The sequence below is a fragment of the Ipomoea nil genome, unplaced genomic scaffold (assembly GCF_001879475.1).
Source record: "Ipomoea nil cultivar Tokyo-kokei standard unplaced genomic scaffold, Asagao_1.1 scaffold0656, whole genome shotgun sequence".
Taxonomy (NCBI): Eukaryota; Viridiplantae; Streptophyta; class Magnoliopsida; order Solanales; family Convolvulaceae; genus Ipomoea; species Ipomoea nil.
The window spans coordinates 211,972-237,194 of record NW_017617084.1 but is presented as its reverse complement, the minus strand read 5'-3'; the positions used below and the strand labels follow the sequence as shown (position 1 = coordinate 237,194).

At 34.5% G+C, this 25,223-nt stretch overlaps 1 protein-coding gene and 1 long non-coding RNA gene across 3 annotated transcripts; one reads left to right on the top strand and one right to left on the bottom strand.

Annotated features, from left to right (window-relative positions):
* The first annotated feature begins 6,438 nt into the window (after positions 1-6,438).
* LOC109174695 lies at positions 6,439-23,207 on the top strand. Its single transcript, XR_002053150.1, has 2 exons — positions 6,439-6,502; positions 23,177-23,207. It is a non-coding gene; the product is annotated as an uncharacterized LOC109174695 (long non-coding RNA).
* Positions 6,896-10,546, bottom strand: LOC109174693 (probable WRKY transcription factor 13). 2 transcript variants are annotated; one of them, XM_019323956.1, is made up of 4 exons: positions 10,072-10,546; positions 9,645-9,887; positions 7,272-7,442; positions 6,896-7,220 (listed from the first exon to the last, which is right to left on the bottom strand). In XM_019323956.1, coding segments are annotated over exons 1-4 (747 nt in total). In that variant the 5' UTR covers positions 10,404-10,546; the 3' UTR covers positions 6,896-7,219. The 2 variants fall into 2 exon arrangements, with proteins under 2 accessions (XP_019179501.1, XP_019179502.1); XM_019323957.1 differs by having other exon boundaries at positions 6,896-7,216.
* Positions 23,208-25,223: the final 2,016 nt, after the last annotated feature.

The window sequence follows — 25,223 nt, the reverse complement described above, 5'->3', positions numbered from 1 at the left end:
CCAATATTTTCAGAATTTCTTGGCCACGATCGGGACGACTCATGTCCGGTCGTCTGTCGCTTACCCGCAGGGAAATGGACAAGTGGAAAATGCTAACCGGACGATTTTGGAAGGTCTGAAAAAGAAGTTACACTCGGCCGGTCGTAGTTGGGCCGATGAGTTGCCATATGTCTTATGGACTTATCGGACGACCCCGAGGGAAGCTACTTTGGAGACCCCTTTCGCCCTGGTTTACGGAGCTGAAGCCCGACTCCCGATCGAGGCTTGGATCCCGACCGATCGAGAGAGAACCTACAACGCGGAGGACAATGAACATGCCATGGCTGTGGATCTCGATGCGGTCGAAGAAAAAAGAGAGCTAGCCGCTCGGCGTATGGTCGAGTACCAGAAGCGCGTCAAGAGCTCGAAGGACGTTCGGGTCAACCCTCGTTATTTTCAAGTGGGAGATTATGTCTTACGACGAAGGGAGGCCAGTCAACCTTTAGAAGGGGGAAAGCTAGCTCAGAACTGGGAAGGGCCGTACATCATCAACGCTGTCATCCGGCCGGGGACATACCGACTAGAGACAACGACGGGTCGGCTAATAGAGGGGACTTGGAATTCCGAGCACCTCGTTCTTTTTAGGCATTAGCCTATTTTTTGTATTTTTAGACGAAGTGGGGGCTGGACCTGTGAGTTAGTCCCGGTCGTCATTTCTATGTAAATTTTATGGTTGTAAAATTAATTCAACCGCCTGCGAGCGGGAAAGTTTAATGTATATACGATCGATGATTGCTCGACCGTTTGTATGCGGCGGCGCGATCGGTTATTTTCTTTCACCCTCGTCATGAGCAGATCAGTTCAACATTCAATCGATCGGACGAAGTCTGTCGACCGGTCAAAACGCGCTCCACATAGGCGGACACTCAAGTCACGCCACCGATCGGGGAAGCCAGGAGCTCTCGGCATTATTCCCCGATCCGCCCAACTTCTGTCCACTATCGCACCCACTCGTGCCTCGTAGGCACAATAGTGTGGGGGCTGGGATAAGGAAGTACACAAGGCCCGTCGCTCGGTTACATTCCGATCGTAGAGGCTTGCTTGTTCTCGGCCCGTCGCTCGGTTACATTCCGACCGTAGAGGCTTGAAAATTTTTTCGGCAAAGGCCTGGAGATCGGGTAAACCCGATCGGTTGGCCAGTTTTGAAGTCGAAGCATCGAACGCACGACCAGGCCATAAGGTCGTAAGGTCGGGCGTTGGGTGGATCGAGTATCGCGAGACCGGGCCTAAAGGCCAAGTGGTCGAGTGATTAAGATCAGTGTGTGCAAATTGAAAAGCAAGGAAATAAAAGGCGAGCGGCACGAGATAGAGCAAAAATAAAATTGTATTAAGTAACAAAAGGTGCCCGGTACAATTCGGGACCGGGCTCCCGATCGATCATCATTACAAAAAGGGGAGACAGCCTAGTCTACTCCTTCGCCTCCCGAGCTCCAGCAGCTGCTTCTTTCCCGCTCGAAGGGGCCGCCGACGATGCCCCGGGGTCGGACGCCTTGGCCTTCGGGGCGAAGGGAGAGGGACCGGGATCGGCTAGGTCTGGGGGCAAGACCGAGAGGACCAGCTGGAGGTCCTCCCCGTCCAAAGCCTACTCCAACCGGGTGCGGACTCGTTCGAGCATCTTCCGCTTCCCGGCCGTGAAACCCCAGCGGCCGAACGAGACGATCAGTTCTTCACCGATCGCTGTTCCCCGGGCTTCTGTGAGGAAGGCCGAGCCCAGGTCCTTATCTTTGAAGGCTGCTCGCGCTAGCTCGCTCGGGCTCTCGAGCTGAGCCTTCAGCTCCTTGGCCTCCCCAATCGCCCGGCTGGCGACCTTCTCGGCCAGCACCCGCTCCTCGCCACCCTTCTTCAGGGCCTTCTGCGTTTTCTCCAGCTCGGCCTGGAGTTCCTTGATCTCCTTCAGACGACGAGCGGCCGTCTTCTTGTGGTGATCAGCCTCCTCGGCCAGCATAGCTTGACCCTGAAGAAGTTGGGTCGCCCGGGAGATCTGCAATACAAAGAGGATATTCAAGATTAGCCCGATCAACGATACTTGGGCAAAGAAAGATTAAAAGTTGGGACTTACCTCAGCAAGATCGTAGCCGATCCGCTCAGCAACCTGGGTCGGGGTCATCTTCCCCAGGTCCGCTCGGGCTGGCGCGGCATTGCCGATCCGTGCCAGCACGGATGTAGTCTCCCTCTCCCGCCCGGCCGAAGGGGTCGGGCTGTGTTGCTCGCGGCGGCGCTTCAGGCCGCCCACCTCGGTCGCGCCCTGGTCGGCGACCTTCTCCTTGCCCCGGGCGACCTCCACCCGGGTAACCAAGACATCGGGCTGTTCCACGATGAAGCCCTCGCCCGTCGTCATGGTCGAGGCGCTCAGAGGTCGGGCAGATGGGATCTCCTTCTCCCCGGCCGCCTTGGTCTTGGCCTTCTTCTTCCCGCCGAGCGAGATCTTGACGGGTGGGGGAAGGGCGGTGTCTTCATCACCGAACTCGGCCATAGCTGCAAAACAAGAAGTTAGTCAGATCGAGATAATCAGCAAGGTCGAGGGAAGTAGCTCGTGGCAAACCTTTCTTCTTTCGTTTGGACGGCTTGGCGACCGTCACGCCCATCGGAACGGGCAGGTACTTCTCCCGTAGCTCGTACGTGGGGGGCGGGAGCTTGGCGGCTTCCAGGCTCTCGGCCGTCCGGAAGATGGTGTACTCATGCAGCTCGCCCGAGATCCGGGAGACCGTTTCCTTGAGCGCCTGGGTCGCGTCCGGCACCACTTGTTTTCGAAAGTGGGTGCTCCAAGTGCGGTCAACCGGGAGGATCCAGGGGTCGTACTTGATGGAGAAAATCCTGTTTTTCCACCCCTTGTTGTTCCCGGGCAAGCCTCTGATCGAGCACATATCTGCCCGGGATTGCAGCATCAGGAACCCACCCCCATAGCGGCCCGGGAGAACCTTGATCTGGTAGATGAAGTTGAACAACTCCATCGTGCACTCGGACTCGTGCCGAGCACATATCTGTGGGAAGCAGGCCAGGATCCGATGTGCGTTCGGGCAGATCTGGGCCGGGACGACCCGGTAATAGGCCAGGAAGGCGTTCAGGAGGGGGGTGAAGGGAATGGCGATCGGAGCCATCAGGGAGTCGTAGTGCATCCCGATCCACTTGCCCCGATGCCTGTCGATCACGTTTCCCAGCTGCCGGCTCGTGTCGAACTCTGCCCGACCCCGGAGTATTTCAGCAATCCGAGCCGCTTCGCCTTTGGTCAGCAGGCTCATCTCTTGCTCGACACTCTCGCTGTTCAAGAATTCGAGCTCGACGGCTGGTGTGGCCGGCCCGGCCGGGTCTTCTTCGGTCTGCTCGGGGGTATTTTCTCGATCACCCCCCCGAGGAGCAGCTTCCGGGTGGTCCCCAACCACCCGGGTGGGCGTTTCCCTAACGCCCTCGGTCGGAGAACCCCGCCCGCCTGGCATGGTCCTCTCCTCCTCTTCTTCGCTGGAGCTCCCCGATCCGCTCGAGCTTGAGCTTGACGATCCAGAGGAGCTTGATGCGTTGTCTCGCGCGGCGGCTTGCTCGGGGGCTGGCGTCGCTCGGGGGCTGGCGTCCGGGGTGTAGGACATAATGTCCACTTCCTCGTCGCTGATGTGCTCGACCTCCTCGTCGTAATCAGCAATCGAGGCGTTTTGACTGTCTGAGTCCGTCATATCGATCTACCTAAAGGTCGGTCGGAGTTAGTAAGGACTTGAGGCGTCCGGGACAGTTAGTTGACCTAGCAGTTCTACCTATAAATAAGAGCTTAAAGTAAAGAGGAGGGTTAAGAGCTTACCGATTAAAGGAAGATTGAAGTTTGAAGCTTGAAAGTTGGAGTTTGCTTGCTCGACTGCCTTGCTAAGCTGCTCTGCTCGGGACTCTCTGAGGGTACCGACTGGTGCGAAAGAGTGAGGAAAGTTCAAATGAGGGACTCAAGGGCCTATTTATAGGAGGGCATTTAGGCGGGAAATGGGCCAACTTGCCTGACACGACCCGCACTGAATCCGAGGCGACGGATGGGATCGCCGAGGCCGGCAGAGGCCGACACGTGGCGTAGGAGGGAATGACAGCCGGCCGGTCGGTCTAATGCCTAACGGTTGGGCTTCTTCATCCCGTCCCGTTTTTTCCCGACTGATCAAAAAGGCTCGGGCTGGGGGGCTTTTGGTAGGGAATATCCCGACCGACATAAGCTCCACCACGACCGACTTGCCTTTGTCTTTCTCTTATGATCTTTGCAGGTGGCAGGTCGGGCTTTTTCCATGAAGACCCCGGTCGGGAATGGCCGGGAGTTGCCCGAGCGTTGATGTCAACCACCGAGCGGTAGCCCTTCGACGAAAGAGCTGGTACAAGGACGCGAGAGGACCCGTGGCGGCTCTTCATGGCGACAGACAGGGCACCCGGGAAGATGACACGTGGTGGCTACGTGGGAGACATGCTGAGCGGCAGGAATCTTGTCCCCGGCATAGCGGCTATAAATGCCCACAGTAGCTACAGTGTAGAGGACTTTCGGACGATCAATAGGTTGTTGTGAGAGAATCCCGACCGCAGTCAGTCGGTACTCAAAGCAACCAAGAAGATTGTACTTAGGGCCTTTCCCGGGATCAATAAAGATTTTACTTGCTTTAATTGGTCTCGTGATATTTCATACTGTTTACGTAGAATTAGCAGTATCATACACTAATCAGCTAATTCAACAATTAATTTTACCAAACACTTAGGGTTGGGGTTCAATCTTTTGAAAATAATTTTACCAAACACTTTAATTTCAATTAGTTAGCCTATTAGCTACTAGTTTTTCATCTTTCAACTAGCTTTTCAACTAGGCATGCCAAACAACGCCTAATAGTTAGTAGTTACAATTTGTAAACGTATTTTTTATTAATGGTAATTATTGATTTCTTTATGTCTTGTAATAATTCTTAATAAGTTAATAAATACGAAATAGTTGAAAATAAATATGTGAACTTGTAAAATTAATTTGGAAGGAATACATAACTTAAATTAGTTCATTTATAAATTTTAATATTTTTTTTTTTGGACTATTGATAGGGCCGAACTTTAATTTTTAGTTTTAGACTAGGCCAAACCCGGTCTGAATTTTAATTGGACTAGGCCGGCTCGGTCAAAAAATAAACATACCAATACCAAGTAGAGCAAAACTCGCTCGTTCGACACTTCTAATCAGATTATTTTAAAATGATAGAAAATGTTTGTATAGGCAGCTCAAATGTTTATAGAGGTGAAGTTCGAAAAGTAAAACGATAGGAAATTACAAGCTCAATTCGCACTAATGTATTAAAAAATGTCATATGGAAGATTTAATGCATGATGGGCCTAGATTTGATAATGGGCTTCAGCTTTTGTAATCTTTCCACCTTTTTCTGTTTTGATTCAATCTAAGTGTATTTGAGCCTGAATGCATATTAAGCGCAAATTATGGGCAAATTATTGTGTGGATCTTGGTCCATGTAATGTTATGTGGACTATAATAAAAAGTACATTTTTAATATGCTAAATGTATATTATTTTTATATTGAATGTACATTATACAATATAATGTACACTCAGAACAAAAATAATGTACATCCCCTGAATACAATGTACATTATTTTTGTACTGAATGTACATTATTTTTATACTGATGTACATTATTTTACAGTAGACAAAATATGGTCCACACAACTTGTGTGGACCATGGTCCACACAATAATGATTGCAAATTATGCTGTGGACTCGTGTCCACCATTGTGGACACGAGTCCAAAACGACGTTGTTTTAAGCGAAAACGCGGCCTTCTAGTTTTAAAAAAAAAAAAAAAATTGATTTTGTCTCGCCCCATTAACGGCGTTATTCGTTTGTGGCATTATGAATGTACAGTTATGCAATTATGAATGTACAACTATGCAATTATGAATGTGCAGTTATGAAATTATGAATGTACAGTTATGAAATTATGAATGTAAATTATGGAATTATGAACACAGAGCTCTGACATTATGAATTTACAATTATGAACATATAGTGATAAAATTATGAACATAAAGCTCTAAAATTGTGAACATAGAGTTTCGAAAATTATGAATTTACAGTTATTGAATTATGAATGGACAGTTACGAAATTATGAATGTACAGTTATGCAATTATGAATGTACAGTTATCCAATTATGAACACAGAGCTCTGACATTATGAACTTACAATTATGAACATATAGTGATAAAATTATGAACATATAGTCCTATAACAAAGTGGTCTAAAATTAAAAAAATAAATAAATAAATAAATAAATAAAATAAAAGTGAAAAGGAATGGTGTCACTAACGGCACCGTTACCGTGTCCAACATGTATGCTGGACACAGGTCCATAGCATAACGATTGCATATTAAGCGCTAATGTTTTACTAATGGGCCAAAACATTTAGGCTTACTGAGGCCCAAATTGTGTTCCCAAGCAAATTATACCATGAATCAGGGTCATCTTACATTGTGGGTTCATCTTACATTTTAGACCCTAGTTCCAAATAAAATTCTGATTATGTGCTTGTAAATAAATTAAACGACGCACATAATATGTTGTATATTATATGTCTACAGTTAGCATATTATGTGTCTATAACATAATGCAACATATTATGTGCATGTAGGCATGTAGCTACCATAGTATGTGCATGTAGTTAAACTATTATGTGTCTGTAGTTAATAAATGATGTGTCTTCAATTTATTTACAACCACATAATTTATCAATTGAAGACATAAGTTAATTGTAGATATAAATTTTGGGCCAAGATTTACAATGTAAGATGGACTCTGGTCTATGGTATAACAATTGGTGTCCCATCCTGTAATTACAAGGTTGTTTCACTTCTTCATACAAGCATGGCATCATATCATACTAATCTGGTAATCCTTAATTAATACAGAAGGCCCAATAAAACAAGGACCAAATATGCCCATGTCAATCTCAATCTAAAAAGTAAAAGTAAAAGTAAAAACACACAATCAATATTCATTCAATGAAGAAGATGAGATCTTAGTAAGTATTGAAAAGTGAAAAGAGGTAGGTACTAGGTAGTAGGAGTGTATATTATTATTAGTAATAATAATAGTAATAGTGGGCATCTATACATAGAAACCGGCGAAGCTAGGTATATGTGATCTGGGCGATTATATATATATATATATATATATATGTCCATAATCAGGTGAACCATGTTCCAGATGAGAATCTGTTCGTGCGTTATTACCAGAGGAGATCGTTGGCTTGAGATGAAGCTTGTGAATCGTCGTCGTCGTGGGATGGGGAGTGCACATGTCGGCCTTCGTACGTTGTTATCACCATTCTCGGATCCTCCGCTAGCCTTTCCACACGTTTCTTCACCCGGCAGTTATCTTGAGTGCAACGGTAATAGCTCCTGCATTATTCACCATTTCCCAACAACCTCCCAATTTAGCTACAATCACCTTTCATTTCAACTAATACCAACTAAATATAACTTACCAATGCATTATTTACACACGATTATTAGTAGTGAAGCTCCACTCCTTAGCCTTATATTAGGTCAAGGAGTCCCTCTAGATATATATGGACTATTAGGTTTAAAAATTGCGGTATTGTGAACACCCATGGTTGTGTGAATGCTTTGATAATCAAGTCTTACACTCTATTACCCGCCCATTAGGTCAAGTTGGATGGATGTTTTGGTGGCCAAGTCCAGCACTCTATAGCCGACATATTAGCCTATTAGGGCATGTGGTATTGTGAACACCCATTGTTAGGCGGATGTTTTGATGATCAAGTCTAACACCCTACTACTAGCCTACATTGAAAATGTTATGTAGGCCACTAAAAAAAAAAAAAAAAGGTTACAATAGTTAGGAATATATACAGAGAAGCCGCAACTTTATTTCCTTATATATCGCCACCACAAATTCAAGAAGCAAGGTGTTGAACTTGATCCTTCACCCGCCTCAGCCCAACAATCTCCTAGCGATTAATTGTTGGACTTGGCCCTTCATCAGCCTCCTCCGCACAACAAGAATGGTACAAATAATATCATAGCAAGTCATGGGTACTCAGAAAGCCAGTAGGTGGTGGGATTGTTGGGTAGACAACTTAAATAGTAAACACCCAACATTGGAAAGAAGGGGTTGTCTAAAACATGCATGCAGATCAGATCAAGAACCTTAATTAAACCCCCTAGCTACATTTGAAAAAGATGATGAGATTAATGGTTAAAAAAGTAAGGTAAGATAATTTGGGCAAATTAAATTTTGTGATAGCTGTTTTAATTTGGTAGGCCAATGAGGATAGCATAGTGCTCTACCTAGTACAACAAAAAGGGATGCAATGAAATCATGAAGAAAATGCAAAGGAGCTAAGCTAGCTAACTGGCAATCGCTGGATTCATCATAATCACTACTGTGGGCTCTAGACAAAGAGAGAGAAAGAGAGAGAGAGAGAGCATGCCACACAGTGTTGTCGTTTGTTTAAAGTTGAGCACTGCACATCAGTAAAATTTTTTGAAGAGAATTTCTCCTGAAAAGAGGAGATTGAAAACTCAACTCAATGCCAGTCTTCATTTTTCACTTTTTAACCAAACCCCAAACTCATTTCCACTATGAAATTAACCCAAGTTTTCAACCACTTTATGACGGTAAAAAAAAAAATTTTCAACCCTGAATAAGTATATCCATAGTGAATGCTCATATATAATTTGTGAGGGTAATGACTAATGAGCCTCTATTCTATTAGTATATGATGATTAACTTTACTTTACTTTTTCTTACACAGTGTTTATTCATAATGCATTTGTTTTCATACTCTACTTTACAACCTACAAAGCTACAAATAATGTAGTTCACCTCCTTAGCTTGCACAGTGTAGACTAACTCTAAAGATCAATAATGTTTATTAATTATGATAATGGCAACAATGATATGATGGGATATGGAGTATATCGAATCTCAGCTCTCTTCACAAATTAAATTGATTTCAAGAGTCCTCTCTAATCATTTTCTGTCCCCGGCCTAAAACTTTCTCATTTCTATGCTGTGTTCAACACTGATAATTGCTCCCAATCAAAAAATAATTTGCTAATCATATATAATTATTATCAAACTAATTATATATCTAGATACATTACCTATATACTATATATGTATATGTATATGCATATAGTATATGGGGAGAGTGGGTGGGGGTGGGGGTGGGGAGAAAAAGCTGCAGCTACTGATCTGAGTATATACCATAGTCCATAGTATAGTCCATAGTAGCTTATTAATTAGCTATGAAATTGAGTTAGATTAATTAATGTTGTAATAAAACTGAACTGTTGTTGGGCGGTGGTCGATAAAGATCAAGTCTAACACCCGGTGATTGGAGATTGTTGACTGGAAGTCGGTAAAGGGCTTAACGGGCAAATTCAGCACCCGGCCAGTATTGATCTCGAAAACGTGTGACAGTATTAGGAAATAAAGTTGTGTCTTCACTACTAGCTGTGCTATAACTTTTGGCGTAGGAGTAAGCGATTTATCGTAACATAAACTAAACCCAGAAAGAAATGAAAGAAGATAATGATGGTGGTTCAATTCATTAAAGATTATTAGGTATGTACCTGGGATGTTGGGTGTTTTTGACAACTTTCTGCCCATATTTTCTCCATTTATAGCCATCATCCAACACATCAACATCACTCATGGTCTTGAAGCTGAACCTTGGCTCTCTCACCTTCCTTCTTGACTTGCTCATCTTCTTCATCTTAACTGCTGAAACCCCCAGGTGATGATGATGATCATCCACCACTAATCCACTTGATCTCTTGCTTCTCATCATGCACTCATTCACTTCTCCCCATGCCCTACAACATTCATTTTTTTTGGTTTTTTATCACCATCACACTATACACATGCACTATTATAGAGATCAAACCAAACTAAACCGATATATAGATAGATAGAGAGATCAGATCTAAAGACAGATAGCCTAAAACGTACAATTAAGAAACTCATAATTTGTTAAAGATGGAAAGGAAACTAACATACCATAAGTTTGGTGCGGATCTGTGCAAAGAGAGGAGTTGATGATGATGGGGTGGTCCAAAGAGGGGAGAGAGGTCTTCTTCTACTAGTGTTTGATGAAAAGCTGAAGAATTAGCCGATGATGATTCAACAAGAGGAGGGAGCAGTGATGCAAGAGAGGTAGGCATGGGTGTGATGAGGGTTTTAAGAGACTCAAATGGAAGAGCAGTCCCTGCAGTATTAATAATATTATTGTTTGAAGAAACACAGAAAAGGGATGAAGATGAAGATGCCACATCTTGATGAAATAAGATTTGGTTGAGCATGGCTTGGGATGTGGTAGAGCTAGACGACATATCTCTCTCTCTCTCTCTCTCTCTCTCTCTATCTTTATCTCTTCTGGGCTGCAGGAGTTGGGAGTGGGGGAAAGAAAGAAAGAAAGAAACAAAGTAAAGGGTTATCTCTGTAGATTAAAGCAACACAACTACTGCTTCCATTCTCTTAAGCTAGTAGCTTCTGCTCTAAATAGATATAAGTTCAATTCTACGCGTATACTATATTACACTGTTGGTCACAGTGTATACTATTATGCATGTCATGTGTTTGTGATTGTTCATGCATGTTAATGTATTTTTGGATCGGATGGGTTAAGATGAACTTAGTAAATAAATGGGTTTATTGTAATGTTATCATGCATGATTTTTCCATTAATTACTTTATAGCCATTAATTATTTCATGTTAATGGTTAGTATTAGTTCATAATTTATGAAACGATATGTATGGGAGAGTGAGAGAAAGAAAGAGATTAGGTGAAAGGTACGTTCATGTAAAAAATGTAGGCAAATTTGAGTCATTGATTTGTCCATATCAACGACTATAAATAAGAATATTTTTTTTTCCATGTGTAATATAGCCTTGTGCACTTGTAGTAGTGTAAGATTTATACATTTGTAGAATAGAATTTTTGCACTTATAGTGTAAAATTTGTGCACTTTAAAGTTAAAAAATTTACCAGAACGCCATTACGTTTTAAAACTTATACTACTATATGCACTTGTAGAATAAACCATGTGCACCTGTACAACAAAATTTGTGCACCTGTAATACAAATATTGTGCACTTCAAAATTATTATTATTTGCACTCGTAGTATAACCTTGTGCACTTGTAGTATAAATTTAATTATGCACATGTAAAATAGAACTTGTGCACTTGTAGGGTAAACATTGTGCACTTCAAAGTTTAAAAAAATCTATGAAAATGTCACTGCATTCTTTTTAATTTTTCTTCATTCAAGGATGTTGATCAAGAGTTGAGATTTCATCCAATTTTTTACCTCTCTTTTTATTTGATCATATATATATCTAATCAGGTGAGAACCAACCTTAATCTGCGAACTGCAAACTTGTGAAAGATTACATCGCAACTATTACATGATTGCACTGTTACGACTCCCAGAACATGCTTGAAGAATCTTGCGGTGTAATTGTATCCGAGTGCGGTATATGTATTAAATATGATGCAATCCTTCACAAGTTCACAGTTTGCGCATGCATGCATGAAAACTAGAACTAGAATAGCGTATGTAGTTGAAATTAAGTTATGTTGAAAATTAGGCAAAGAATTGAATTAGATAGAAGTAAGGGCAATATTATGTATGTATAATTGACTTATTTGGGAGATGATGGGATTGTGTACTATGTGCCATAATTCAATCTCCTCAAAAGCATAGAAAATCCATGTCCCTCAACGTCAATTCAATCAAAACCCAACAACATGAATGTTGGGGGGATATTGAGAGCGTTTTTGCTTTGATGGATTTTTGTTTGTTTCTTCTTTGCCTTACCCAAAAGTAAAATGCCTTTCTGATTTCTCTCATGGAGATATCATTAACTCATCTGGGAGCCACTGTTCATTTACTCTAAAGTTCCCTTTTTCTACAGAAACCATTTCCCCACTTTTTTTTTTAATCCCCAATTTTCAACACATATATTTTTTCCACAATATTTAATTTCTTGCATTGGAGCTATTATTATTATATATCTAATGACTCTACAGAGTTCAGTCCAATAGTTAGGGTCAATATAGGGATAAAAAAATGGATTTGGTTATATTCTGGATTGAAAGATGACTCAAAATGTCGTTATTTAACAAAATATATAACCCTTTTTTTTTTTTTAATTTAGAGAATCACTATAACACATAATTATATTATTCAATAGAAGATAACCCAATAGGGTAGTTCAAGTGACAAATGAGTTCTCTTTGTGGGGGAGAATTTTGGGATAACCTGAGTTCGATTTTCACAAGTGACGATTTCCTTTGGACCAGCTTTCGGAGTGAACGACCCGGACCACATTTATTCGATAGAAGATAAAGAGACTCATATAATTATAACAATCCCTCAGCTCGAGCCTAGAGCACATGTCACCAATTGCCATCTATTGAAAAATAGCATTTACTGACCTTATTACAATATAGTATTTATTAATAGCTACTATTGAAGCATAAAAAGTCAATACCGTCTCCACTGTGGCTCAAATCCATGACCTTCCATTTGGGAGAGCCACTACATGCCATTAGACCACAAGGTCATTGGCAAATATATATGAGGTGTTCCCATTTGGGAGAGCCACTACATACCATTAGACCACAAGGTCATTGGCAAATGTATATGATAGCACTGCATGCCATTAGACCACAAGGTCATTGGCAAATGTATATGAGGTGTTTGGTAAATGGTTGTTAGCTGATTGAGTTAGTGAGTTTGACTAGTTGATAGCATTAGCTGACTGTAGAAAAGTGTTTGGTAAATTAGGTTTTAGCTGTTAGCTGATTACATACAAAATGACATTCTCGAAAAACTTATCGAAAAAGCTACTTTGAGTAGCTTTTTGAATTTTAGCATTTTGGAATAATAAGTTGTTACAAAAAGTTAATTAATCAAATACTCATATTGATTGGTTTAACCAAGTCAAACAGCTAATAATGGTAAAAAAAAAAAAAAAAAAAAAAAAAAAAAAAAAATCAAAATTAACGAATAGGCTAATTATTTTCTCAAACATGGACATAATCTTTTTAATTCAAACCATGTGGCTTTAGTTATTCGATTCCTCATTTTTTTATCAGACTTTTTTATTCTTTAACTACTCATCTTAATTGTACGATTAATCTAAGGGTGTGTTTGGTTCGCACATAGGAATCGGAATCGGAATGGGTATCAAATACTTGGTAATGGTAATGGGTTTTGGTGGAAGTACTTAACATGTTTGGTAGTAAGGTGGAATGGGAATGGTTACTAACAGTAGTGCTTGAAAATAAATAAGAGAATGAAACTCTTATTTTATTTAGGTATGAGTTTTTTAATTGATGGGGTATTCGAAACCCATAGTAGTGTTCTAAAAACCTATCAACCAAACGACAACAATCACTTTCATACCCATTCCTATGGGCAAAACCCACCAACCAAACACACCCTAAATACAGAATTAATAAGTTCAAACCCTTTGTATTTTCTCTAGCAACACTAATTAATCAACCACAGAAGCTAGCATGATCTTAGAATCATCCTTTAAAAACATAATACAATAACCTTTTGTAGGTTAATTTTTGTGTCTGCATCATATCAGTGTTTAGAGTTTATTTAGGCATCCAAAAAGTAAAAAGTAAAAATAAAAATAAAAAAGCAGCAAAATATGCAATGATGATAAATCTTGGTTGCAAATCTAAACATCTGCACCGGCGGTGAAAATATCATTATGATTTATGACTTTTGGCAGCAAAAAAGCTCATTGCCTTTTTATCCTTCCCTTTTGTTAATTACTCCTCTTTACACTCATTTCCCTACCAATTACAAAGTTAAAATATCAAAAAGCAAAAACAAGTATGCATAATAATTATAAAAAAAAAAAAAATTATTGCAATTTGATCTAACTCCCCAGTCCCCACTCCTACCCACCATGATTATTCTTTAATTTCTCAAGTACGTTCCTAACCAGCCAAACATATTGTTATGATATCTTCAATTGCAAACATTAATCTATGTTAACTTTAGGTTGCATCAAAAAATAAAGATTCATATACTTTTGTAAAGTGATCAAGATGTTTGATGAACTAAATTTTGTTCTATTTAATTAATTAATTTAACATGGTGAGAAGAATTAATTTTTAAAATTATTTAAAAGCTAATGATTCTTATTACTATGTTAAATTAAAGAAGAGGTAGATGCAATTTTATGGGCGAATATAAATAGATAGAATGTCAATCTTAACATCTAACTACGTGAAGCACTAAAGCGTATCTATATAAAAAGCATATATAATAAGGCAGTTAAGTCACTCACGGACTCACTACCATTTCATTTTAACATATTCGGGGTTTAATTTGTAGGTGCTTGCTTGAGTATTCTCCTATAAACTAAAGTTACAAAGTTTATTATTTGATGATACTTTGAGTGTTTATGATTCCTCACTTTAGGAGCGTAATTTCATTGTGTCTCTAGTTTGAGTTTTTCTTTTAAATGATGTACTCTATTAATCAAAGATACTTTTAAAATTTTATACTTTTATCTCGTCTCTTCAAATTTAACATGATAAAACTACATTTGTTTCAATAAACAAGTTTGTACAAAGATTACAATAAAATTCATTAGACAATAATGATTTGTAGTTACTTTAGTACATATCTCTTTTGTGTAATATCAAATCAATCACTACTTGTGATTGGCTCGATCACAATTATAGCTTAAACAAGAGGAAATCTGCATGCTGATCTTTAGTTAATCAAATTGATTGAAACCTAAAATTACTCCGTATATCTTAATCGCTATTCCTACTGCAAGTTATTTGAGATTTGGAAAACGATTCTATGTGCGTTTAGGAAGGTTAAGAGCGTGTATTTGATTATCTTTTTAAAAACTTTTATAAACTTTAAAGTTAGAGTGTGATTTGATAGTCAGAAAAGTACAAGTTTTTTTAGAAATTTAAAAGAGTTAATACCCAAAATCGTCCTCGACTATAGTGGTTTTTCTCAATTTCGTCCTAAGCAACTTTGGTGACCTAATATCGTCCCAGACTTTTGTGTTTCGCTCAATTTAGTCCTAGACTTTGGTGTTTTTGCTCAATTTAGTTCCTCATTTGTTATTCTGTCCATTTGGTATTAAATAAATAGACAATTCAGTAATTTTAATATTGGCATCACTTTACTCATAGACATGTGAACTGCGAAATCCTTTTTTTTTTCCGAATTATTCCCAGAATTACTTCTAAAACTGCGAATATAAAATTTGATTTGCAGGTCCGGGAGTAGTTCTGGGTGTAATTCGTACAAGAAAGAGGAATTTTGTACTTCACAAGTTGAAAGTAAAGAGAGATCAGTATTGACATTACTGAATTGTCCCTTTATTTAACACCAATTTGACGAAATAACAAATGGAGGACTAAATTGAGCGAAACACAAAAGTCCGGGACGATATTAGGTCACCAAAGTCGTTTAGGACGAAATTGAGAAAAATCACTATAGTCGAGGACGATTTTGGGTATTAACTCAAATTTAAAAGGTGAAAAACTATTCTCGCAGTATAATCTTTGACTTTTGAAAATTTCGGGTCAATGAAAATATAATTCCATAATCTATCTATCTATATCTATATCTATATATATATAAAAGTAAAATCCTCCTAACAAATTTTCCCCCCAAAACTTTTGTAGTAAAACTTATTTGGTAAGTAAATGTCAAATGGAAATTAAATAAATAATAATAATAATAATAATAATAATAATAATAATAATAATAATAATGTTATTACCTTAAATAAATAAATTATTATACTTTCCTTTTGAATTAGTATTTTCTACCTATAAATACAAGGGCTTCTTCAATCAAAAAATCTCAAACTCATCTCTCTGCTTTCTTTTTGTATGAATTTTCTACATTTTTCTAACTATATTCTCACGTATTTCAATATGTTTTGCAGTTTATATCGTCTGGTATGAGTTTGAAGATACTTAAAGAGGTTCTGCTTCAACAAAAGGAAATTGAGGAGGAAGAGCATTTGTAACAGAACCCTATTGGTTTAGTTTTTATGGAAGATTATAGAGATGCGATCGAGGATGATAAAGACGGTAATTTTGATAATTTTCTTAAACTTAGAGTTAGTATGTTGATTTTGAGATTTGTACATGCCATTCAAGTTTCTATGTTTTTTTTTTTAACAAGCAGAGCTCATTTTACAGCATTTTTATAATATATATATATATATATATATATATATATATATATATATCACAACTTGAGTAGAGTGTTTGTTTAACCTATAAAAAATCTCGCTATATTTGATTTTTTCTAAATTTTTGTAAAACACAAAAATAATGATTATTTAAAAAGAAGAAATAAATAACAAATAGAATTTCAGATTTTGTGTTACTCCATTCACATATTAGTATAAATAATAAAAAAAAAAGTAATAAAATAAAATACAAAGGAAATATAAATTTTTAACCAACAATTTAATTAGAGAAACCTCCCAAAAAAATCCACGTTATACTGAACTCAGATAAAAAAATACTGGCAATAGCACAATCATAAGGATCAAAGGGAACAATGGAAGACCCAGAAATCCAGACATCATTGATGTACCGAACGGTGATGAGAGACTCAGAAATAGGAATATCATTATGAATGAAAACGGAGATTTTCTTGACACCCGAATTTAGTTTAAGGAGAAGTTTACTCTTGAGTATAAATGTCTCCTCAATGAATTTTGTATGGTCATATAGAGTGTATTTATACACATGGATGAGTTCAAAATGGCACAATATTGAAATTATAAAATGGTAAGAGATCTCAAAAAAGGTAAAACTTTCAAATTTTCAGTTAATAAAAAAAAATGTTATAATCGTCAAAAATATATATCTTTAACTTTAGACAAAAATTAAAAACGAAATCATAAACAATTTTAATCATTTACTATTTCATTTCTATATTTCTTGAAAAATGATGGGCATGAACAGGCTGACTCATCGTGGAATATAGTAATTATTGAATTACCATTAAAATTAGTATAGTAATGAAAGAATTATCATTTGTATGTTGACATTTTTCCCGTTTATTACCATTCAAATGTTTGATACCAAAAATTATACTATATAAACACAAAATATGCATATATGATAAATATGCAATTTATATATATATATATATATATATATATATATATATATGTCCCTAAGTTTTGGAGATAAACTTGGTTAGGAGGATTTTACTTTTAATTATATATAGATATAGATTATTCTCATAATTTTTCTTTCCTTCTTTTGTGTTATTATTATGATAATGTATTTAAATATTGGAAGAAAACAAATGTTATAATTAATGCAATTATTGTGGTAATTGCCACAATATTTGGTAATTACAATTAATATAATTAATAAAATTGAGAAATATATGATTTCTTCAGTAGAAATATTTGTGACAATTTCATTAAATTATAATTAATAAAATATGAAATATAATTAAAGAAATAAAATTATAAAACTAACAAAACATGAATATTTATAATTTTTTTTAAATATACATACATATACTCTTTAAATTTTTAAATATAATTTTTTAAGTATAAATCTATCAATATAAATTATAATTAATGAAATTATATTATAGGACTTTCCTATATACATATTAATAAATATTATGTGTATATACAAAGTATTATACAATCATATAAGGATATGCGTCCGATTAGAATATTTATTAATTCATGAAAAATTTAGAATTTACATTTTTTATTGATTTCTAAGTACAATTCTCTTAGTTATTATTATTCATATTTTTAAATTTCATATATAAATATGAAATACAATTTGGAATAAATCAACTTAATTATATGAATTTTTTCTATAAATTTATCTAAATATGTACATGATTAGAGATTATATTAACCATACAAAATTTTAATTTTAATTTTGTATGTTATGAAAATATATACTTGACTAAATATATAAAAGTCCAACTATATTATTATATTGTACATTTTAACATCTTTTTATTTTTTCTATATTTATTTTAAATTCATAATAACAAAAATAAAATTACGTGCAATGCATGGATAAAACACTATATTTAAAAAATACAATTTGATAAATATCATAAATTAATTAGTAAAATATCATTTATATTTATAATAATTAAATAAAAATAAATAATTCAACTATGTAAACCAATAATTTCAAAATGAAATTAATGTACAGTTACAAATAAATATAGCATGATTACATTTACTTTAATTAGTTTTAATTCCCTTAATGATATGACTTTTCTTTATCAATTTTTTGATGTGAGACTAAGTGAGTGTTTGGGTTGCGGAAAATTATTTTTTTTAAAAAATACTTACTAATAAAAAATAAATTTAAAATATTTTTTTACCCCTCATAACATGTGTAAATCTTATATTTTTTTAAAAATAGAATTTGATAAATATCATAAATTAATTAGTACATTATCCTTTCTGTTTATTGATTATAATAATTAAAAAAAATTAAATATGTGAACGAATGATTTCAAAATGAAATTAATATACAGTTACAATTAAATATAGCATGATTAGATTTACTTTAATTAGTTTTAGTTTTCTTAATGAAGTGACTTTTCTTTATCAGTTTTTTTATGGGAAGCTAAGCGAGTGTTTGGATTGCTGGAAAATATTTTAAAATAAAAATACATATTAATAAAAAATATTTTTAAAATATTTTTTAACCCATCATAACATGTGTAAATGTTATATTTTTTAAAAAAAATACAATTTGATAAATATCGTAATTTCTATTTATAATAGGTAAAGAAAAAAAATAAATAATTCAAAGATGTGAACAATGATTCACGTTGAGTTATTACCGAAAAATCAGTCTTTAATCACGGTAAATTGTATGTGACTTTTTCACGAGTCACCCATCCTGATGGTCTGATTGTTTTAACTATAGACGAGGATGAATAAAATCCCGTTACTACTACCAATGTCGTCTACAAAGAGATTTTCAATAATGTATAATTCAAGCCATTGGTATTATGTTTTTTAATATACAAAGATGACAAAATTGCTATATATCTACATAGAAAATATAACTTCCATATAAATAATTTCTATAACTGAGTTGCTAGACAACGAGTTAATTAGCCCAATTAATACAAATTATAAACACTGATATATAAAATCTCTACAGTTGCAGCAACGAATGCGTATATCTACACGTTAGCTATTAATTGAGAAATTATTTACTTGAATTCAAGCATTGATAACATCAGAAAACATAATCGGTGCAATTCAATTCTTCAATTATATTATATAATATTCGATGTTATAATTTATACAATTGTATATCAATCTAAATATTTTTAAAATATTATAACAAATTCATTCCTTGCAACACACGGGCACAAATACTAGTATCAAAGAAAAGTAAATCCCACCAAGAAGATCGGAGATAAGATTTTTGTTTTCTTAGGTGTCAGGAAATCTATCAAATTTATTTAATTACGTATTTATCATTTTTTGAGTTAGGTTAAAAGTCTTTTATAAATATAAGAAACTTGTCTCTCACATTATTACGAAAAATAGCAACACTATCTATCTAAGAGATTTCTCTCTCAACACTTTTTTATACACTTACCGTATTGAATTTTAAATATTTTTGTTGCATACTAGAATTTTTTGGTATATGATTTATTAATTTACAAGTAATTTATTAAACTCTCAATTATTCGTTATATTTTTTTCTTTTTAATCTTTGTATATAGCAAGGATATATTAGAGATTTTCAAAACTTTCATGAGAAAGCTTAAACAAACCAAACATCTTAACTAACTTTTCTAGGAAATTTGATTCTTATGTTTATAAGGTAACAACAAAAATGTTACTTAATTTTCTCTGCAAAGTTATTCGTATCAAATATATTCATTGAAAATCTTTTTCTAAAAATTTAATTGATGAGAAATTACCAAATGCACTCTTAACGTTTGTAATCTTAATTAGCTTTGTTCGATAAATCTAGTAAAGTTAGTTGAAAATGAAAAATTAGCTAAAAGTTGAGGAAAAGTACAATATTTATGAAAAATCTTACTTTTCTCACAAATAAAGATCCATGAAACAATCTAATAAGAGATTTTACCCCAGAATAAATCTTTGCCCTGAGACACCTAATTTTTTCTCGAACAAAATTCGCAAAAAAAAAGATTGAGGAATGATTAAAAAAATTGATCATAACACAACGAGACATTCGCCAAATAGTCGACCACTATATTCTATTCTCTAAAAATATACATCACCTAGACATATATAATCTTATGGTACCATAAGTTGCCTACATCCGTGAATTATATTCAATTATGTTCCGCAAGGGTATTATATTGTTCACGTTCAACCACTTAACCACTTGGGTTAAGATTGCACTCAACGATGATACAATGTAAATCCATATCTCAAACTCTTAATTTAAGTTACCATTCATTTATCAAACAAAGTATAAATTATTTGTTCTTTAAAATAAGTATAAGTTCCTAAATAATAAGCTTTGCTAACAAAACATTACCAAGATAATATAAGTAGGTAATGTTCCATAATCTTGTTTGGTTCAAATTATATAGTTACTTCAATAATCTACCACCACATAAGAATGTAATGTGAGTACTTCCATTCTCTTTTTTTTTTTTTTTTTGAATGCTACTGGTTCTATTACATTGTAGTATCTGTTCATATACTTTCTCAACCTACTGAAACACAAAGAACCAATAACGCCTCCACTGAAGCTCGAACTCACAACCTTCCAAATGGAAGTCCAACCCGGGTACCATTCTCTTAATTATTTATAAATTATTTTTCAATATTTCAACTTTTCCCTTATCAAGTTATCAACTAGTCTTTATATATTATAATTAACAACAACAACAATACATTTCTACATATTTAAAAATAATTAATATGCAGTGCTTTCAAAAACAAAAATTATAATGATATGCAGTGATAGATGTATATATATCATTTTAATTAATTATTTACTTATTTGTATATATTGATGACATTTAAGTTAATTATGCAATATAACATCAACTAAACATGTTAATATTACATTCTCGTAATCTGAAAACACACAATGTAACTTTATATTACCTTCCAAAAGATAATCCTATTAATCAAGGTAATTATCTCACTTTTGTGGACTAAGTTTTTTTTTTTTTTTTTTTTTTTTTTTTTTTTTTTTATTTCTTATATTTATAGTCAATGGCAATGCCAGCTACTAAGTTCAGTGGTGTTAATACTATATTAATATAATATTTTTCTTCTACTCATAATTTTCTTATGAAATTCAAGTTTTGATAAAACGATTTATAAATTAGCGTAACTTCAAAATAAAAAGTAATACATGTCCAACTAAATATTTAACTCGTGATAATTTACAAATAAGAAATCCAAGCCACAATTCACATTATCAATACTCTTCTAGATGAATTGATACCACACTCAACACATTTGGCATTCACACCTTCTCAAAAATAGATTTAAGATTTCAAATTTCTCCAATTTTTAATTTGTACGTAACTTTGTGGGCTATAATCCTATTAGGATTCAAGAAAGACATGTTTTCTATTCTTCACTTATTATTACAAACTTGAAAATGAAAATTAGAAAAATATTTTCAATTTGTAGTTCATTAAAAATAAATAATTTTACACAATTAGGCTTCTATAGATGTGTAGAGATTAGGAAAAAAAGAAAAAATAAATAAAAAATAAAAAGCAATACTTGGAAAAAAAATTTAATTGGTGATTTTTAAACTAATTTTAAAAAAAAAAAATCCTTTGCAATTGTACAAGGGGGAGAAAATTAGGTAAAAATTGAGATTTAATTTCTTTATTTTAGATATTAGTTTAATAATTATATATTTTTTAAAAATTCTACATTTTTAATTATATATTAATCCCATTAAATAATTTTACTAGTGTCAATTTTAAAAATGTTTCAATATATTTATATATACACCTAATAATGGCTAATAAGTAAGTAAGTAAATAAATAAATAAATTATATATATATATATATATATATATATATATATATATATATAATCCGTGAGATTATGAGATTACATCTTAAGCATCTAATCAAGATAAATTAGTGGTCATGATTTACCCTTTTTCTTCTCATTAAATTAAGATAGAATTAATGGATAGGCTGATATAGTAATTTTGGTTTTTTTTTTTTTTTTTATTTCTATTATAATTGGTTAGCCCATCTTTTGCATAATTATAGGAATTTTATTCATGGTAAGAATGCTGATTTGGATTTTAAGAACGTAATCAGAATGTTGTATGTGGAAGATGGTGTGTTCGTTTTGACGGTACTACGTACGCACACGCTAATCATAGGATGGTTATGTAATAGTCTGTGCAGCGTGACCATCAAAGGAGTGCACACACCAACTATATTATCTTATATTCTACAGTGTGTGAATGTTTGGCTACAGCATGTTGCACACAATGGGTGTGCGTGGTACAATGGAGATAACCTACAATATATGCGTGTTTTTTGTATAGTATTTGCAATGGTGATAAAGGTGAGTGATGTAATTCCCGGGGGGGGGGGGGGGGGGGGCTAGGGGTGGTCAATTAAGTCAACGATCATGGTGGTGACTCAGGGTACGATGTATGCATTTCTGTTATGTAGTATTTGCAATGATATAATAGGTTGGCTGCACGGTGTGCCACGTATGTGCAATAATGAAGTTGGAGTGTTGTTGTATAAGAATATTAATGCATGGTAGAAATAGGTGAATTACAAAGTGTGCAAATTAGCATGAGGGTGTGTGCAGAAAAGGGGTGGCGTAATTGCGTGTATGGTTGGGGAGGTGCGTGCACAACTGTACAACCAAGCGTTACAGAAATACAGCAATGTTAGTTGCATTTCTATCGTGACTAGAACTCCTACAAACATGAAAAAGATTTGTCATCAATTATAATATAATTAAAATTCCAGTTTAATTACTATATCACCATAAGAAAATAAAAACAATGTAGGAAAACAAACATAAAATTAATTCTAAACAGTGCCCATAACATCAAATCGAACATAAAATAAAAAAGGGAAATATAAAATATGTTTGCATATTGGTCCTATCATAGAACCATAATGGATTTGCAAGAACAATTACCAATCGTTATATCGTGAACCAGGGCACACATAGCAATGTACGTCTCGTGTAACCCAAAACGACGTCGTTTTGTTAATTTCAGGTATAAAATTTTGTACATTCTATTATATAATTCTGTACATTCGAAACATGGGAATTTTCAGTAATAAAATTTTGTGTTTCCAGATATAAAATTCTGTGTTTTTAAGTATAAAATTATGTACATTCTATTATATAATTCTGTACATTTGAAACATGGATTTTTTTAAAGAGTTAAGAGTTTATGTGTATTATGTTAAGAGTTTATGTGTATTATGTTAAGAGTTTATGTATATTATGTATTATGTTAGATTGTATGTATTATCCTTTCAAAAAAGATTATGTGTATTCAGTTATAAAATTCTGTGTTTTCAGGTATAAAATTCTGTGTATTCTATTCTTCAATTTTGTATATTCGAAACATGAATTTTTTTAAGGAGTTAACAGCAGACACACGAAAAGGTACAAAACGACGTCGTTTTGGGCCAGGGCGCACAATCCATTGTGCATCCTGGTGCATGGTATAATTCTCTCAAAGCACCAACACTACTTTATGTTTGAATCATTTTAATTTTTTACGAAATTAAATAATAATAATAATAATAATAATAATAATAATAATAATAATAATAATAATAATAATAATAATAATAATAATAATAATACTGCATTCTAATTTTTTTTGAAAGGAAATAATGCATTCTATTTAAGGGTGTGTTTGGAAACCTGGAAAATGATTTATGGAAATCATTTTCCAGGTTTTCAGTGTTTGGATGTGCCTGGAAAATCAAATGATTTATTATATACGGAGTATTATTATACATGTTGTTATATTCTAAATAAAATAATAAAAATGATTAATTATACAATTCTACTCATTTTTTAAAAAATGAACCAAACACACCAAGACAGTTTTCTAGAATGCAACCAAACACTGGAAAGGAAAATATTTTTAAAGGAAAATGACTCATTTTTCAAAAAATATTTTCAGAAATCATTTTCCTGCTTTCCAAATGGACCCTAATTGAATGAACCTATGTTTTAGATGCAATGAGTTCAGTGAATCCATACTACCATCAGTACCATGTGATGAGTTTAGTGCACCATACATGCATGCACGTATTTTGGAACAATAATCTCACCTCGTGTGATAACTGCACGTACACTTTGAATATGATGAATTCAATATCACTACTACGAAATGAATCATGGACAATGGTTTATAAAATTTCAACTTTTTAATAATTTAAAATGTGAATTTTGACATGATAAAGTTGAGTGAGAGATCTCTTTTGTTTTGTTTTTTGTTTTTAAATGAAGAACGATTTCTAAAAAAAATTTAATTGGTGAAAAAGTATTTAAAACCTTTAAATAATGGTAGGATGCATATATTCAATTCTTACAATTAAACTTTCAATTTAAAAAAAAAAATTAAATAAATACTCAAACTTTTTAAAATATGTTGCGTTCAATTAAAAAAAAAACTCAAAAAGTTACCGTGCATGTTAAATAGAATAACTGAATATTAAGTGGCTTGTGGTTCACTAGTATCGGATTGCTCCCTTATGTGGGAGGTCTAAGTTTTGAGCCTTAGTGTAGGTGTAGATTGTATGGGTATCCCCCTTCCCTTCTAAAAATAGAATAACCAAGTTGAAAAGGTTTTAATTCTTTATGTTAAAAAATTAGTATAGAATGTCATTTACGGTGGTCCACTTTTAGTTTGGGTCAAGTTAAAGTAGATTTAAAATTTTCTAGTTGAGACTAAGAGCACAAAGTATATTGTAGTATAGATCAAGGTCTATCATGTACATTATGGACCATGGTCCAAATTATGTATTCGTATTTAATATATTATGTACCTTCAGTAAATAATTTATGCACATGTAATTGGTTAAAAAATATTATGCACATATAAATAAACTAAATGTACATAATATATTAACTGCAAATACATAATATAT